This window comes from Schistocerca serialis, chromosome 4 (genome assembly GCF_023864345.2).
Source record: "Schistocerca serialis cubense isolate TAMUIC-IGC-003099 chromosome 4, iqSchSeri2.2, whole genome shotgun sequence".
Taxonomy (NCBI): Eukaryota; Metazoa; Arthropoda; class Insecta; order Orthoptera; family Acrididae; genus Schistocerca; species Schistocerca serialis.
This window is the reverse complement of record NC_064641.1, coordinates 268,171,715-268,190,088: the sequence shown is the minus strand read 5'-3', so window position 1 is coordinate 268,190,088 and position 18,374 is coordinate 268,171,715. Positions and strand designations below refer to the sequence as shown.

General features: G+C 38.4%; 1 protein-coding gene across 1 annotated transcript in view; it reads left to right on the top strand.

Moving 5' to 3' along the window:
• The window catches only part of LOC126474194 (corepressor interacting with RBPJ 1), a 79,352-nt gene extending 61,197 nt beyond the window's left edge, over positions 1-18,155 (top strand). Inside the window, exons 5-7 of the mRNA XM_050101657.1 lie at positions 7,628-7,773; positions 12,925-13,022; positions 17,336-18,155. Coding sequence (XP_049957614.1) covers positions 7,628-7,773; positions 12,925-13,022; positions 17,336-17,798 — 707 coding nt within the window. The 3' untranslated portion in view covers positions 17,799-18,155. The remainder of the gene's footprint in view (positions 1-7,627; positions 7,774-12,924; positions 13,023-17,335) is intronic.
• The last annotated feature ends 219 nt before the right edge of the window (positions 18,156-18,374 follow it).

Sequence of the window (18,374 nt, the reverse complement as noted above, 5' to 3'; positions counted from 1 at the left end):
GATTTTGCACTGACACCACTTTGTAACCCATTGCCAAACATCATTTTGTTTTTACGTGATAATTATTGTCCTTGGGGTGTCACAACTCGCCATTTTTCTCTACAAGGATCTAGAAGTTGCTTGGTTTCTTCACATTTTCACTCCATACTTAATGAGAACACACTGCGGCAACAACAGTACAGTCGGTCAAGAGGTCACTTCATGAGCAAATAGAAATCTGTTTATGAAACATGTGGTGTTGTGACTTACTACATGATATTCTGTGTAGCAGCATAGTTGAGATTCACTTGTCACTGACTTACGTCCACACTAGCAATGTTCTGTAACATTAAGTCTGAAAATCTTATTTTGGATAGGATTCAAAATGCCTGCAAATTGTCCCGCAAGCACCAGATTCAAGATGCAATGTCACAAACTGAAGACATAAGTCATGAACTCATTTGAGTTACTGTTTGGGTGCAGCTGTGCTACAATGATTTGCAGCTTTGCATCCCAGTGCATACTTGGCTTAAGACTGCTGCAGCTGCACATTTATTATCTCTGTATATCTTTCTTGGATGTAAACGTGGTGCTCACACCCTGCCCAGGTGTTCTCTTTCCTTTGCCAGGTAATACAAACCAATGTTGACATCTATATCAGACTTAAGATGAACAAAGCAATATTATGTTGATGGTTTTGAGATTACATCCAGTTGCTGATTTTGAGATTACATCAATTTGCAGTTAAAATAAGGGGCATGAGCAGCACGCGAAATTGCGTATAGTTGAGGCTACTGAAGATCGAGCTAAATAAATTGAAATGAAATGTGTAGGGCAAAATATAAATCACTGTAGTTCAGTTGCAAATAGATGCAACCTCAAACTCATAAATTTAGTAAACATCTATTGGATTATGTTCTTCACTAATAATGTTATATTTTCATGACACTTTTATCAGAAATGCATTATGGTGCACTTCTTGTGGTTAAATACTCATACTTTTCGACAATTTTTCCTTCTCCCAGAAACAGTGCCATACAGAGTAGCTTTTCTGCAGTGGGGTTTTACTATGATAGTTGCTAAAGCTAATGAAAATCATCAGTGTGTTCTGTGCAGTAAAATGCTAACAGCAGAGAGTATGAAACCTAGAAAATTAAAAGAATGCTTGAAAGAAGTCATCTGGAGATTAAGTTCGCGCATGGATTCATCAGGCTATTTTTTCCAGTTAACAGAAGCCATCTAGAACTTCATATTGAATGTGTCTTCAAATTGTTGAAACCAAGAAACCTCATATGGTAGGAGAGGATGTCATGAAGTCTTAAGAGATCAACATGTTGAAAAGTTAAACTAGTCACATCTTTCTTACAACAGAATCAGAAGTCGTATCGAAGACATGAGTTTGAGTACAGTATCAACAATACATGCTTGAAGTTCAAGATGTTGTCAGAACTAATAGTGATGTTTGACACGAGCAGTGAAAATGTGCATTCACATATAAGTCAGCACTTACCTTTATAAATTCTGTCACTAACTGTTTTCTTGAACTGTGGAAATGACAAGTAAATGCCAGAGTTTTAAGACTGTTTTCCATGAGTGAAGGAATATTTTTAGACTGTGAAGTTCAATGCAAAGGAGAAATTTTTGCACAGTGTCAAGGCAACAATCTGAAAATAAATTTCTCTAACACAGAACTAGCAAATTTTAGAGAAAAACTGGTGCTGAGTAGCCACTATTGTCAGAAAAAGCAGTAAGATTGCTGATTCCTTTCCCAAAAACTTATAGTTTGAAAGTGGATTTGTGACTATGGCAGCAATGAAAACAAAAGCAAGGAACTGATTGAATTTGGAATCGGATTTACAATGAGCATTGCCAGAGTCCAAACTGAATGTAAGAGAGATTGTTACATATAAGCAGTACGAAACATCTCACTGACTCATTATTTCTTGTTTAATGTAAAACCATCTAAAATTTTGTGTTTTCTTTATTGAATGTCAATGAAACATAGTGTGTTGTGCCATAATTTAAAAACAGGAATGCTCAAACAATCTTTTCGGATCCAAACTTTTGTTAGATAGTAGACTCGGGTATATTGGTTTGCGTAACTGTCGCAGAAAGGTTGAGAACCAGTGATCTAGAGTTAAGGATTGAAAAATTTTGTTGTTATGTGGCTGAGAGCAGTTCATTGTAAAACTGCTTGACAAAGACATTGGTGACCAAAATTAAAGCAACAAATGGAAATTTTGCAAGGTTGCATTTATTTTGCCACAAAACAGTATAAATAGGTAATAGTAAAGTAGAACAATGTAAAAAAATAAAGAACGTAAATAACTGCAAATGCATAATGGTAGACAAAAATGTTCTTTATTTTTTCTAAATTCAATGGAAAAGCACACACATTTCGGCAACTGGTTAATGTGCTCAATATGGGGTGTGGCGACCTCTGGCAGCAGTAAGGCTGACAATGTCAGGGCATGCCATGAATGACGTCATCAATCTCATGTGGAGGCAATAATGCCCTTCATCTTGCAGAACTGCTTGTAGGTCTTGTAGAGTGGTTGGTGGATGCTGACATGATGCAACCCGTCTCCCTAGTGCATCCCATACTTGCTCTATGGTATTGCATAAATTGGGAGAGTGAGCAGGCCATGCCATGTGTGCAATATCTTCTGTTTCCAAGAAAACTTCAAGCACCTGAGCTGTATGAGGTTGAGCATTATCATCCATCAGTACAAAGTCTGGGTCCACAGCACCTTGTAACAACCACAAGTGAGGCCCCAAGATCTCATCAAGATAAGAGCAAGTCTGGACTCACCTATGAAAAGAACATTGGCCCACTGTTCAACCATCAAAGTGGCATGTCGACTACTCTATTCTAGACACTCCCTTCTGTGAAGATACTAGAGGTACACATACAGCAGGTCTCTGACAATAAAGACCACTCTGCTGAAGCCTTCTGTACATCTTTTGCCTCAATACAGCACGTCCGGTGGCTGCTTCGAGGTCAGATGTCAGATGCTAGTTGCCGTGCAGTACTAACATGGTATCATTATGTTCTTACAGCCAAATAACAGTACTCTCTTTCTGATGTCACACATGGTTGGCTCAGCCCTGGTCTTCTGGATACAGTTTTGTTCTCCATAAACTGTCGCCACATCCAAGAAACAACAGAATGTTTCACGTTCAGCCATGGGGCAAAATCAGTTTGCGGCTGTCATGCTTCCATTCTTCCTGTGGCCATCCACCGCTGAGTGTCTGATAGGCACTGTCTGTGACTGTGCACACAGTGATTCTGGATGTGGGGTTACCCGGGAACACTACTCCATTTGATAGGTGCCATGATGTCATCGTTGGCATGGTTGCCCATTGCCCGGAATGCCATCTTCCATGCAGAACACGGTCATATGGACATCTGCTGACTGTGTGTGGTTATATTGTGAATTAGGAAAGGATGGGGAAATAGCAGTTTGTTGCTTTAATTTTGAACACTAATGTAGTGATATGTTGTAAAGAGGACTCCGTATTTATAGCATTCAGTCTTTGAAAATTACAGAGCAGTCAAGTAGATAAATATTAAACTACCAGTGGGAGATAACAGCAGATATTTAATATACAACTGAGTAAGCAGCAACTTCTTGTGGAGTAGCAGCTTTCTGTGTCATTTCATAGTTTCTTTTTAACTGCCATGAGCACTAACAGTATTACACAGTGTAGTGATAGTTTATTCTTAAAATGGTGTACTTATTAAATTTATGACACATCTGGATCTTTTATTATTGACTGGCTCTGTATCCCTAAAGGTTTCTCTCTTTGATGGGGTAGGATCCACAGAATATGATGTACGGATGGATGAACACACAAATGCAGTGATGATTTTTCTTATTCCATTGTGTGAGCTTCATATTCCATTGCTTTAGATTCATATGTTTTTCATTAGATTTTAATTGTGGGCAAATGTGTTTATACTACTTACAGACCTCTGTAGACTATGTTTGGTAAAATTTCTTAATTAGAAGTAATCTCAAGAGAAATTAGGTTAAGTTGTCCCTCAGTTGTATTGGGAAGGTTGGAATCATTAAGTACATTTCTTGGATCATTACTGAGGCTTGAAACACCAACTATATTTTGTTTTGTCATTACTTAATATACTGTACAGTGACTGACTGCTTAAATTATTGCTCTTACTATTACCGTAGTAGCCACTATTAGCATTGATGGTTCCTTGAGTGCCCTACAAAAATGCCTATCACATTAAGTTCCTTTTCCTTAATCACAAAGGCCCATATTACCTTGCCAAATATCTTAGATCAGTGATAAAAGCACTTCAGTACACATTAAATATTTTATGAAAAAAATAATTGATAATCTTATTGTACAATGCATTACCAGCCTAACCTTTAACAAGTTATAATTTTACAGCTTCTTTTTCATCTTGATTTTTTTTTTTTTTTTCGACTTGTTAATCATTATTAGAATTAAATGTTGAGACTTAGGTAAGCAGTCTGCAGGTTTTGCTGCTATCCTCTACTGTCATTTCCTGTGCGAGTCGAGCTCCAACATGCTCCATTGAGTTGATTTTATGTGATATTGGCAGCACTTGTGGAGTGAGCTCTTTGCCAAATTAGTTCTCAGTGGTGTTAATTATTGTAAAACTTCCTGCTACTTGTTCTGGCCTCTTCTGCAAGTGATCGAATGTTTTTGTTTCTGCCATGCAGAAGTTCTCCACTTAATGGATTCAGCTTGGGACTCGCTGTCAAGAATAAGCAGTGAAGCTGCATGTAAAGATGGGAATGAAATAACCCCGTTGATGATGTGACATCTTATCAGTCACAGGTATTAAAAATCATCTCAGGCTTGCATGGCAGTTAATCCTGCGAACTGCTGGTGTTGGATTTTTGGTAGTACTTGTTCATTTCCACATCTTGTTTGGAAGATTAGGATGCTGAGAATTTGCCCAAGTCAGCTTTTCTTCTGGCAGAGCTCATTGCCATAGATGATGTAAAGTGATGGCTGAAATTCATTCAGGGCGATTGGCTGGAGTTATATTTTCAGGTTTTCAACTGAATTGAAAATTCAATTTTGTGCATAATATTTCAGGGACTGACCTGCTCATCTTCTTTGACTTCTCCAAGCAGTGTTCTTGTATGCATTCCTTGCCTGGGCTCCAATTAGTTGATGAGACGTGCTGCACTATAGACTATTCAAATGTTTTAGAGTACTTCCCGCAGATTGTGTGGTAGGAACATTGGTAGTGGTGGGGGCTCAATTGCGAATGAGTACTCTGTGATAGGTGAGATCCAGTTCAACAGCTGCAGCCTGCTCACAAACACGTATCTTCCATAACAGCTAGTAAGTCTGCAAACAGCTTTATTAAATGATTGTCAGTATGACAAGCAATTTGACAAGAAATAGCCACATAGACAAAAGATCAACCAAAGCAAAACAAGTCCAGCTACAAGATATGAGGAAGAAATGTCATGTTGTTGTTGTGGTCTTCAGTCCTGAGACTGGTTTGATGCAGCTCTCCATGCTACTCTATCCTGTGCAAGCTTCTTCGTCTCCCAGTACTTATTGCAACCTACATCCTTGTGAATATGCTTAGTGTATTCATCTCTTGGTCTCCCTCTATGATTTTTACCCTCCACGCTGCCCTCCAATGCTAAATTTGTGATACCCTGATACCTCAGAACATTTCCTACCAACTGGTCCCTTCTTCTTGTCAAGTTGTGTCACAAACTCCACTTCTCCCCAATTCTATTCAATACCTCCTCATTAGTTATGTGATCTACCCATCTAATCTTCAGCATTCTTCTGTAGCACCACATTTAGAAAGCTTCTATTCTCTTCTTGTCCGAACTATTTATCGTCCACGTTTCGCTTCCACACATGGCTACACTCCATACAAATACTTTCAGAAACGACTTCCTGACACTTAAATCTATACTTGATGTTAACAAATTTCTCTTCTTCAGAAATGCTTTCCTTGCCATTGCCAGTCTACATTTTATATTCTCTCTACTTCGACTATCATCAGTTATTTTGAACCCCAAATAGCAAAACTCATTTACTACTTTAAGTGTCTCATTTCCTAATCTAATTCCCACAGCATCACCTGACTTAATTCGACTACATTCCATTATCCTCATTTTGCTTTTGTTGATGTTCATCTTATATCCTCCTTTCAAGACACTGTCCATTCCATTCAACTGCTCTTCCAAGTCCTTTGCTGTGTCTGACAGATTACAATGTCATCAGCGAACCTCAAAGTTTTTATTTCTTCTCCATGGATTTTAATACCTAATCTGAATTTTTCTTTTGTTTCCCGTACTGCTTGCTAAATATACAGATTGAATAACATCAGGGAGAGGCTACAACACTGTCTCACTCCCTTACCAACCACTGTTTCCCTTTCGTGCCCCTCGACTCTTATAACTGCCATCTGATTTCTGTACAAATTGTAAATAGCCTTTCGCTCCCTGTATTTTACCCCTGCCACCTTTAGAATTTGAAAGAGAGTATTCCGGTCAACATTGTCAAAAGCTTTCTCTAAGTCTACAAATGCTAGAAATGTAGGTTTGCCTTTCCTTAATCTTTCTTCTAAGATAAGTCGTAAGGTCGGTATTGCCTCACGTGTTCCAACATTTCTGCGGAATCCAAACTGAACTTCCCCGATGTCGGCTTCTACCAGTTTTTCCATTCGTCTGTAAAGAACTCGTGTTAGTATTGGACACAATGTTGATTATTACAATTCTAGAAATGTAAAATAAAGAACATGTATCACATACAAATTATGTGTCAGCCCCCTGACAATCTGTCCCATGACAACCAGTTCATTAATATTACCTAAATATAAAGTTTCCTTCCCGTGACTCCATGTCTTTCTTGAAATTGTAAAGCTTTAGGAAACAGTCCCCCCCCCCCCCCCCCCCCCTTTATTCTCTTTATTGTGCAACTGGAACAGCTTGTGGTTCCTGCAATCCTCTTAAGCACATTTGTAATGAGATTTTTACTTCCTTGTGGTTCTTCTTCTGATATAAATTTAATGGAATAGATGGTATGTAAGATAGTGTGTGACATTACAGATGGAGTTTTTGGAAGTGTCACCCAGCACATTCATAGAACTCTAGTTGCCGGATGTCACACACGATGGATGTGCGGTGGACATGTGCACAGATGTCAAGAATTCAGTAGCAATTATTATAGGCACTTCATAGTAAATTGTGACTTTAGAATGACTAAATCACAGTAGCTCTCCTGATTGCTCATCATTCTTTCAGCATCTGTTTTAGTATTAGTTTCCATCTACCAGTAAGGAGGAAGGAAAATGCAAAACATTTTGAGACCTGTGATTCTGCACTACTTCATATTGGTCATGACTTCAAGTTGCTGTGTTATGACATAATTTGCTCCTGTATGGCGTGTAATAAATTATTTTACAGTGAAGTTTACTTTTTAAATTCACTGCCGTGGTACTCAGTTTCTATGGGATTTTTACTAAATGTAAGATTAAATATGTAAATTAATCTCTGTTTGGATTAAAGTACATGCATGGTAAATAAATATGTATCGTTTAATTTGCCTGTTGGGAATCGCATTTCCTGTCACTCATTGGCGTGACGTTAATCATCTTACCAGTTCTCTTTTATTTCAGATAAGGAATGTCCTATGTATAATCAGTCATCAAGTGCTGAAAACACAGCTTCCAGTCTTGATACTCATTTGTTGCTACAGCAGATGAGGGAGGATGGACTTGCAATGAAAAAGAGTGCACTTTCTCTCCAGCAGCAGACATCGCAGGTTTGTTTCATTAGAAGATAAATCATTAACAGAGCCTGTTTAAATTTGTCCTTGAAAGTTGGAATCTCGTGTTGAATACAAAGGTTTCCATAAAATGTGTAGACATTCCCAGGGGATTGAGGGATGAGACAGTTTAAATATAACTCTAAACTGGTACAGACATAAGATGATGAATCCTGATTACCTCCAGCAATTACTTGTGACACAATAGGTCATCATCAGTGTTGTCACTTTTGATGAACGTGAAATGTTCTTTTGTAACATGAAATGTTCTTTGGTAAAGATTTCTCAACGTATCTCTTGTGATTGTCACATATTGCTTTTCACTTTTTTTCCTGACATTGTGCGTATGTGGTTAGTTACCTATGTTGCACAACATGGTTTGGGATTCCAATCGATAAAGTCTAGTGATACTAAATGTGAAGAATGTGGGAAAACCCAATCCTCCTTTCAGTCTTACCCTTTACTCAAGGCAATCTCATATATCATTAGTAATATCTGCTGTTGTCACTATCATGGAGCACACAAATACGAGGGTGGTTTGAAAAGTTCTCGGAATCACCACAAGAGGTCTGCACTATCGCAAGAGTTGTTCAGATGATATTCATTGGACTGTTGCCTGTAAACACATGCCATGTCAGTGCTCTTCCAAGAGAGCTGTGGCAGTGACATGGCTGTGTTGTCTTTTCTGGGTAGTGATTTGCAAAGATGGAAAAAATTGAGATTTGAGCAGTGATTAAGTACTTCGTAAAGAAGGGAATGAAAGCAAACGACGTTCATGCTGATTTCCAGAATACACTGGGGGACTCTGCTCCTTCATATTCAACTATTGCCAAGTGGACAAATGAATTTAAATTTGGTCAGGAGAGCTTAGATGATGATCCGAGCAGTGTTCGACCAAGATGTGTCACTATTCCAGAAATCATTGCAAAAGTGCACAAGATGCTCATGGAGGATCTCCAATTGAAAGTGCGTGAAATTGGTCACTCTTGCCAGATGTCATCTGATAGGGTATATCACATTTTAACTGAAGAATTAGAAATGAAAAAATTATCTGCAAGATGGATGACAACTTTTGATGCTGGATCAAAAACGTGCTGTTGCCATGGCAAGATTACATGAACTAAGGTATGAATTGTTGCCAACCTGCTCCCCCCCCCCCCCCCCCTATTCACCTGATATGACTCTTATCAGACTCCCATCTCTTCCCAAAATTGAAATGTTTTCTAGGTGGACAAAGATTCACTTCAAACGAAGAATTGATAGCCAGAGCTGACAACTATTTTACAGGCCTCGAGGAAACTCATTTTCTAGATGGGATCAAGGCACTTGAATATCGGACAAGTACATTAATCTACAAGGAGACTACATTGAAAAAAATAAGTTTCAGTGATCTAAGTACTTTTTATCTATTCCGTTCCAAGAACTTTTCAAACCACCCTCGTAGCATGCCAAAGAGATGTGTGGTCAGATACAAGTGACGAGTACTACTTGCACATATATGAAACAGTGGCCCATGTAAGACCTTGAGACGACATCTAAATCACTTTAATTCTTGGTATTATGACTTTCTTTTCCTCTAACGCGTGTATATTACTTGTGTAATAATTCACTTAGTTCAGTATGTTTACTTTTTCTTACGGCTTAAACTAAACCTTATCAGGCCAAACAATTTCCTTAATGATCTCCTCTTCTTGCATCATGTTTGGAAACTACTCTTTGTACTGAGTTCACTGGTCAGGGTTATCTTTAATTAAGATTTATGAAAGTTTTAGGATGTGCTCTTTAAGCTTGTCTGTTTTAATAATTTTGTGTGTGCTGATTAACTACATTATCAGATGAACTCCTGCAGTGATGATGGAATATAATCAAGACACCATAGATAAAGAAGCAGTACTTTTTGCTGTACAGTGTCTTGTCTCATCTTCCCTTGTACTCACTGCTTGCATTTCAAACTCATAAGTGCTGGGATTGTTTAGCTGACTTCCTATACTCAAGTCTCCATTCTCATTAACTTTGTCAACACTCTATTTTCCAGCACCACTTTATAAATTGCTTTCAAACAATAGTCATTGTGTTTGGGTATCTGTGTGGTTGTGTGCATGAATGTGTGTACATTTGCTAGAAAAAGAGCTATTGCTCGAAAGCTGTAATCTTTTCATCGTAAGAATAAACCTGATAAACATTTCACTATGTATTCTTCCGCATTTTCTGGAACCTCATTAGATTTCCGTTTCACGTGGGGCTGCAGCCAGGCTGTCTCGAGTCTCTCAAGTACGATAATAAGGGTACGTTTTGTGCTGTGTGTAGTGCGCACATTGACTTAGTGATAATACAGGACAACAGATTTACCAGCGCATTTAACTTGGACAGCACTGGCCGGTCAGCTGGTACAGCTAGCCTACAGTGACATGGCCAACTGCAGTTCCCACTAAAGAGAGACGAGCAGAGGAGGAGTACAGCTTTGAATGTCATTTAATTTTTGAGCAGTTTGAAATAATACACTGTAAATCTCCCACAATACACTCCTTAGATGACTAGATGAAAACCGCGACATGTTATAGTTTTTAGCTAACGTACTATTGTAATTAAAAACAAGAATGATGAAAATTCCTGAGACTTAACCATAGGGTAATTTTTCTGCATAAGCTGTGTGTAATGTAAGAGAGTATTGAAGGATTTCACTGTATAGTTAAATATTGAAGCCACTGAAGGTATTACTTACAGTCAGTTGTCTCGTAATCTCTTAGCTCCTTCCTCATCTGAATCCAAAAATACATTTCAGTTCTGGAAGTGTCACCTGCTACATTGATAACGAGCCTGTCAACAATAGAATTCACGAAGCCAACCTGGCGCAGCATTTTCTCTTCTTCTTTTAAGATGAGCCGTTATGTATTCTGCCAGCATTCAGCAATGACACGTGAAAAAGCCGCGTGCGTTAGTTCCAGTATGTCTGGCAGCTTAACAGTCTTGTTACTTCTCGGGTCAAATCCTGTGGCTTGGCTCCAGCCTGGGTTCTGTTGGGTTCGTATTGTAATGGTACAGTAGCAAATGTAAAAATGCCGCATTTGTATGTTGTGCTGGATGCTGTGAAAATGATTGTTTCTCATGTTTTACGGTATTTTATAAAACAATGGACATACTCCAAATAAAGAGGATTTGGTTTTTCATTTATGCCTTAAAAAATTAAATTGCTATGTTTTCTTAATTTAAACAACTTTTATGAACAGTCTTTCGTAAAACACGATAAATTAATTAAAAATTTGTATTTTAAATGGAAACAAATTTTTTGTCCAATATGTAATTAGAAACAAGATGATGTGCATTATTCATAAAAAATTATGATGAATTTTATAATTACGAGATTTAGGTATTTCAAATTGAATGAGAAAAAAAAATGTTACTGGGGAGGTTTGAACCAACACATGAATAACTGCAGTTGGTTCACATTCCATTATGCTACCGACAGCACTACACATTCGTTGTGGATTTGTGTATCAACTGCATTATATACAGCACTGGGAAAACTTCAAAGCCGATTATCTCTGTAAATTTGTGAAAAACATTAAGAACACAACCTATTTCTCGGCACTTTTTAACCATGTTCCACATATGTGTTTCACTATGGAACAGAAAGCAGCCTCAGCCATTTTCATACTGCGCATTAACAACGCGACAATCAGAGCACAAAGCTGCAGAGACTGTGACTATTCACGATTTTTGAAATAAAAACTACATAGCTAAAGTGTGATTAAGAAAATGTTGATGGCTGTTAATACATTTGAATATATTTAAGTTTCATTTAATATAACTTAGTAATATCTAATACATAAGTAGGACCTACTTCCAAGAGCATAACAATACCAGTGTACGTGTGCTACAGCTTCTGACCATTCATTGTGTTTGTGTTCGTTTACATCGGGTTTATTCTTATGATGAACGGATTATAGTGTAAACGCTTTTTCCTGCTATGTGTTTGCCGGCCGCGGTGGTCTAGCGGTTCTAGGCGCGCAGTCCGGAACCGCGCGACTGCTACGGTCCCAGGTTCGAATCCTGCCTCGGTCATGGATGTTTGTGATGTCCTTAGGTTAGTTAGGTTTAAGTAGTTCTAAGTTCTAGGGGACTGATGACCACAGATGTTAAGTCCCATAGTGCTCAGAGCCATTTGAACCATTTTTTTTTGCTATGTGTTTCTGTGCTCCATGCAACGGCCTGCTGTAGGTGATTGACTGCCTTTCCATTATTGTAAATATTGCTCCATCCAGGAATTTCCATTATTGTTTTGAACTTCATTATGTCTCTGAAAGATATTACCGTTTAGATTATAAATACAGTAAGGAAAGTTCAGGATGGACACACCATCCAGCGCAAAGTAGGTGTGTGTGTGTGTGTGTGTGTGTGTGTGTGTGTGTGTGTGTGAGAGAGAGAGAGAGAGAGAGAGAGAGAGAGAGAGATGTCACAAAATTTCCACTCTTTTGCATGTGTTTGCCGGTGATGTTAATAATTTGTAGCAAAATGTGGAAACTGATGAAGCATCCAGCAAAGTTTAAACCTGGGTAAGAGGATGTAAGGGCAATCTGTTTACCATTGTCTGAAAAAATACTTAATACGTAATTAGTTTCAAACATCATAATTGCTTGATGTAACAGCAAAAGCAATCAATTTTTGACAAAATCAGGTAAGCGGATAGATAATATCTTCCCACCAAGCAGCAGCGGAACACACACACAAAAGATTATAATTAGAGAAGTTTCCGAAGCCAGTGACTCCCTCTTCAGACAGAAGGGTTGTAGGGGAGGGAAGAGGGGTGAAGGAAAAGAATTGGAGAGGTCTAGGAGAAGGGTGGATTTTGGGAAAGTCACCCAGAGCTGTGGGTCAGGGGAGACTTACCAGACGGGATGAGAAGGACAGACTTTCCTTCTCATCTCATCTGGTAAGTCTCCTTTAGAGTAGGTGATTAAAGCTGCAACACTGTGTGCCTTAACCAGATAAAAGCTGTGGTTCTTTTCATATCATTTGTTGAATAAAGTATTTAGTTGTAGAAGAAAATTTGAAATTAGTCATTTCTGGAAACCCCTACGTATTATTACTAGATTTGCAAATGAGATGAAATTTATATTTTTACATTACAGTTATGGCTTTTGTTTCCAGAGGTCAGTGAAAGTGGAGTCAGATGACGATAAGCTGAAGGCATCAGATATTGAGATGCTGAAATCCCTGTCAAAAAAGCAGAAGAAAAAGCTTTTGAGGTAAGAAATATCGAGTTACTTTGCTGATAGCATTATGTTGTGTTCCAAATGCAGGGTGAAAATTGATCATTGAATTTAGAATTGTAAGATTTTTCTTACTGCTGTCTGTGTAATGTATTAACCCACCTGAATAAGTACACTACGTGATCAAAAGTATCCAGACACTCCCAAAAACATACTTTTTCATATTAGCTGCTTTTTGCTGCCACCTACTGCCAGGTACTCCATATCAGCGGCCTCAGTAGTCATTAGACATCATGAGAAAGCAGACTGGGGTGCTCCACGGAACTCATGGCTTCAAACGCAGTCAGGTGATTGAGTGTCACGTGTGTCATATGTCTGTATGCAAAATTTCCGCACTCATAAACATCCGTAGGTCCACTGTTTCTGATGTGATAGTAAAGTGGAAACATGAAGAGACACGTACAGCACAAAAGCGTGCTGGCTGACCTCATTCTGTTGACTGACAGACACCTCCGACAGTTGAAGAGGGTCGTAATGTGTAATAGGCAGGCAGCTATTCAGATCATCGCACAGGAATTTCAAACTGCATCAGAATCTACTGCAAGTATTATGACAGTTAGGCAGGAGGTGAGAAAACTTCGACTTCATGGTCGAGTGGCTGCTCATAAGCCACACATCACGCCGGTAAATGCCAAATGATGCCACGGTGGTGTAAGAAGCGTAAACATTGACGATTGATCAGTGGAAAAACATTTTGTGGAGTGACGAATCACGGTACACAATGTGGCAATCAGATGGCAAGGTGTGGGTATGGCGAATGCTCAATGAACGTCATCTGCCGGCATGAGTACTGCCAACAGTAAAAATCTGAGATGGTGGTGTTATGGTGTGGTCGTGTTTTTCATGGAGGGGGCTTGCCCCTCTTGTTGTTTTGCATGGCTCTATCACAGCACAGGCTTACACTGATGTTTTAAGCACCTTCTTGCTTACCACTGTTGAAGAGCAATTCGGAGATGGCGATTGAATCTTTCAACACAATCAAGCACCTGTTCATAATGCACGGCCTGTGGTGGAGTGGTTACATGACAGTAACATCCCTGTAATGGACCGGCCTGCACAGAGTCCTGACTTGAATCCTATAGAACACCTTTGGGGTGTTTTGGAATGTAGACTTTGTGCCGGGTCTCACCATCTGACATCGATACCTCTCCTCAGTGCAGCACTCCATGAAGAATGGGCTGCCAGTCCCCAAGAAACCTGATTGAACGTATGCCTGCAAGAGTGGAAGCTGTCATCAAGGCTGAGAGTGGGCCAACACCATGTTGAATTCCACGAACTTTTAAGTCATTTTCAGCCAGGTGTTTGGATACTGTTGATCACATAGTGTATTTGTTTTCATACATCAGCAGCAGCTGTGAACTTTGGTGTGACTGCTAAAATGTGGATGCTTATGTACTTGAACCAAGTACTAAAAGTGTATTTAGTTGGTTGTAATAAATTTGGAGACATATTTTACAGTGTTACATGTGTATCAATGAATTAAAATGACAGCTATGTGCCCTGTGTGTAGACCAAGGCATTATACTCTCCCTGCAGTTTCAACCTAGTTAGTTAATTGTTAAATTTGACTTTGGTATGTATTTTTATTCATATACATCTCATATGGCTCCTCTAAGTCATACAGACACACCTGTAGAGCTATGTTAATACAGGGTGATTCAAAAAGAATACCCCAACTTTAGGAATTTAAAACTCTGCAACGACAAAAGGCAGAGCTAAGCACTATCTGTCTGCGAATTAAGGGAGCTATAAAGTTTCATTTAGTTGTACATTTGTTCGCTTGAGGTGCTGTTGACTAGGCGTCAGCGTCAGTTGATGCTAAGATGGCGACCGCTCAACAGAAAGCTTTTTGTGTTATTGAGTACGGCAGAAGTGAATCGACGACAGTTGTTCAGCGTGCATTTCGAACGAAGTATGGTGTTAAACCTCCTGATAGGTGGTATATTAAACGTTGCTATAAACAGTTTACAGAGAATGGGTGTTTGTGCAAAGGGAAAAGTTCTGGACGACCGAGAACGAGTGATGAAAATGTAGCACGCATCCAGCAAGCATTTGTTCGCAGCCCAGGAAAATCGACTCGCAGAGCTTGCAGAGAGCTGCAAATTCCACAGTCAACTGTATGGAGAGTCCTACAAAAAAGGTTAGTTATGAAACCTGAACGTCAACTACCCGAGGCGATGGATCGGCCGCCAGGCAGCCCGTGACAGAGCACTTCATCACTGGCCTCCAAGAAGCCCTGATCTTACCCCCTGCGATTTTTTCTTATGGGGGTATGTTAAGGATATGGTGTTTCGGCCACCTCTCCCAGCCACCATTGATGATTTGAAACGAGAAATAACAGCAGCTATCCAAACTGTTACGCCTGATATGCTACAGAGAGTGTGGAACGAGTTGGAGTATCGGGTTGATATTGCTCGAGTGTCTGGAGGGGGCCATATTGAACATCTCTGAACTTGTTTTTGAGTGAAAAAAAAACCTTTTTAAATACTCTTTGTAATGATGTATAACAGAAGGTTATATTATGTTTCTTTCATTAAATACACATTTTTAAAGTTGTGGTATTCTTTTTGAATCACCCTGTACAATTGGAAGAAACTCACACATCAGTTTTTGCACCTGTTTAATGAGTGGGTGCTCAGGCTGACAAGAAGTGTAGGGTAGAAATCCAAATAGTACAGGTACTGAATAGCTGCTGAAGCCATTGATGAAGCATGTAGCAATTTGCAACTTGTTGATCAAGTGGATGGTAGAGTTTCTAGTTAGCTACAGTTTGTCGATGGTCACTCATGTAGTTAGGCAGCTGTTTAGTTGTCATACTCGAGTTGAATGCTGGATAATATTAGCAGCACAGCTGATATGACATGGCTGCTTTCACAGATGGCTCTACATTTGACAGGAGAAGAAATGTCTTAAGGATTCAGAAGTTTGTTTTTGAAGGAAATGATGATGAAGTAAACAAATGAGCAGCTGATAGCCCCTGAAAAGTAAAAAAATATTTTTAGTTAGGGTACTGAAATGAAAACAGAATTATCTGTAATTTACTGAGAGACAAGGATGTTCACCAAGGTAATTCAAATCAATTTGGTTACTTGTTGCAGAAACCGTGATAAGAAAATCTTAGGTTGTTTTGACAAATTCTGTCAGTTGATGTAAGGACAGGATTAATGCAGGTCATAACAATGGCTGACAGATACACATTACAGTTTGACAGTGTTTATTTACTGTGCACAGTGTCAGCCTTATTTGGTATCTTTGATATGTACTTGTATCCTGTAATACAGTGACTGGTGTATAAGAGCAGATAATAGATGTTATTTTGATGATGACATGTAATTTAGGCATGTATGACATTTTGTGACATTTCAGCTTTCACTTGAGAATGGCTATAAAGCCAAGATCATGATTGTGTGAAATAAATGAGTAGTAATTTACAGTCATGTGGTGGAAATTTCTTTCAAAAAGTTCTTCATGACAGTAGTTCCCCACAAAGGAAACCTCTGAGGAAAAATACTGTATGTCTTTCCTAAGAGTCACCAGATGCCTTTTCTTTGGTCTTTCTGAAGGTACTGCCAATTTTGTAGTAATGTAGGTATGGGGTATTTCATCTCAATGCCAATAGTGTACCAAAAATGTCTTCTTGGTTTTCATTATAAAGTAACTTTCCTTAAGTGTAATTTTAAACACCCAGTTGTTGGAGCAGCTATGATTAGACTGGTATGATATTCAGTAAAAGAATATTTATCATCAGTGACAAAGACACACGAGGCTTAATCAGTCTTTTTAACAATGAATTATTATGGCTAAATCTGCTAGTGAACTGAAGCATTAATTGTAGACAATTATTTTCATTATGATAGGTTTCTTTCAGAAAATAAGATTTTATTGTTGGACATTGGCATACGATAATATGCCAAAAGCTGATTTAATCCACAATTTTGTGTGCAGGTGAAAAAAGATACAAATAATGCTGAAAGATGAATCTAGAATATGGGTAAACAGATGAGTTGGCAAGAAAGGAAGAAGTAAGACTGATAGATGTGTTAAAATTCTCTCTCTCTCTCTCTCTCTCTCTCTCTCTCTCTCTCTGTCTGTGTGTGTGTGTGTGTGTGTGTGTGTGTGTGTGTGTGTGTGTGTGTGTGTGTAAAAGAGGAGGAGGGAGTATACTCAATGACATCCAGTTACAGTCATTACTGCTGATTGACTATGTAAAGAGTTGTTTCATAATTTCTAGTGCTGCATTTTAATTGTTAAGTATGGTGTTTCTGTAGCTCTTTTTGTTTCGTTTTCAGAGCTTTACTTAAGTTGGAAAAAATGGAAAACGGACATTCAAAGGAAAAGAGGAAGAAACACAAAAGCCATTCAAAACACAAGAAAGAGGATAATACAGATAGTTCTAATTCAGATGGAGAACAAAAGCATAAGAACAAGAAAAAGAAATCAAAGAAAACATCAAGCAAGAAACATACTGATAAGGACAAGAAGAAACAGAAGAAAAAGCAGCACAACCATAATGAACAATCGTCATCTTCTACCTCAAGCTCAAGCAGTAGTAGTGAAGACAGTAGTAGTGAAAGTGAAGCAGAGGAAAACTCAAAAGGAAAATCAAAGTCGAAACATTATCATGAAAACAGAAAATTTGAAGATAAAAGACACCCAACCTACAATGATGAACAGTCTGACTCAAAATCAAGAAAGAGAAAATCAATAGAAAACCACGAGGGATCTTCGGAAAAGAGGCAACGTAGATCTTGATTTCATGCCATGGTCAGAGAACATTGGCAACAGTTTTCATTACAGATCAATTTGTTTCAATAGACAATCATTTATAAAATTTTCTGGATTTATTTGGAATAAGAAATATCATGTGAGAAATAGTTGTTGGAGAATATTTGTGTATTAATTCTACACATCATTGTTATATTAATTGTTTTAAGTGATACTTTGTGGCAGCCCTTCCATCTGTGAAACTGAAGCAGCCACACTTTGTGCAAACTCAGATTTGTGTTTAATTAGAGAATTCTGCTAGTACTGTGTTATATATAAAGGTTTCTTTTATTCGCAGAGTAAAATGTAGAAAAGGAGCTAATGAAATAAAATTGATGATTTGTATTGGTGGTTAGATTAGTAACTATGTGATCACCCTCAAAATAATTTATGTTTTTAGATGGCAAAATAATTGCATTCTTAGACTAGCTATAGTTGAAAAATAATGTCAATTTGCTAATTTATGCAATGAATATTTTACCATAGTGGTCAGTCTTCCATTACAGACTGAGAATAAGTGTATGAACAAGTACAAAACAAAGTAATTTTTTGGGTTTTGCAGGC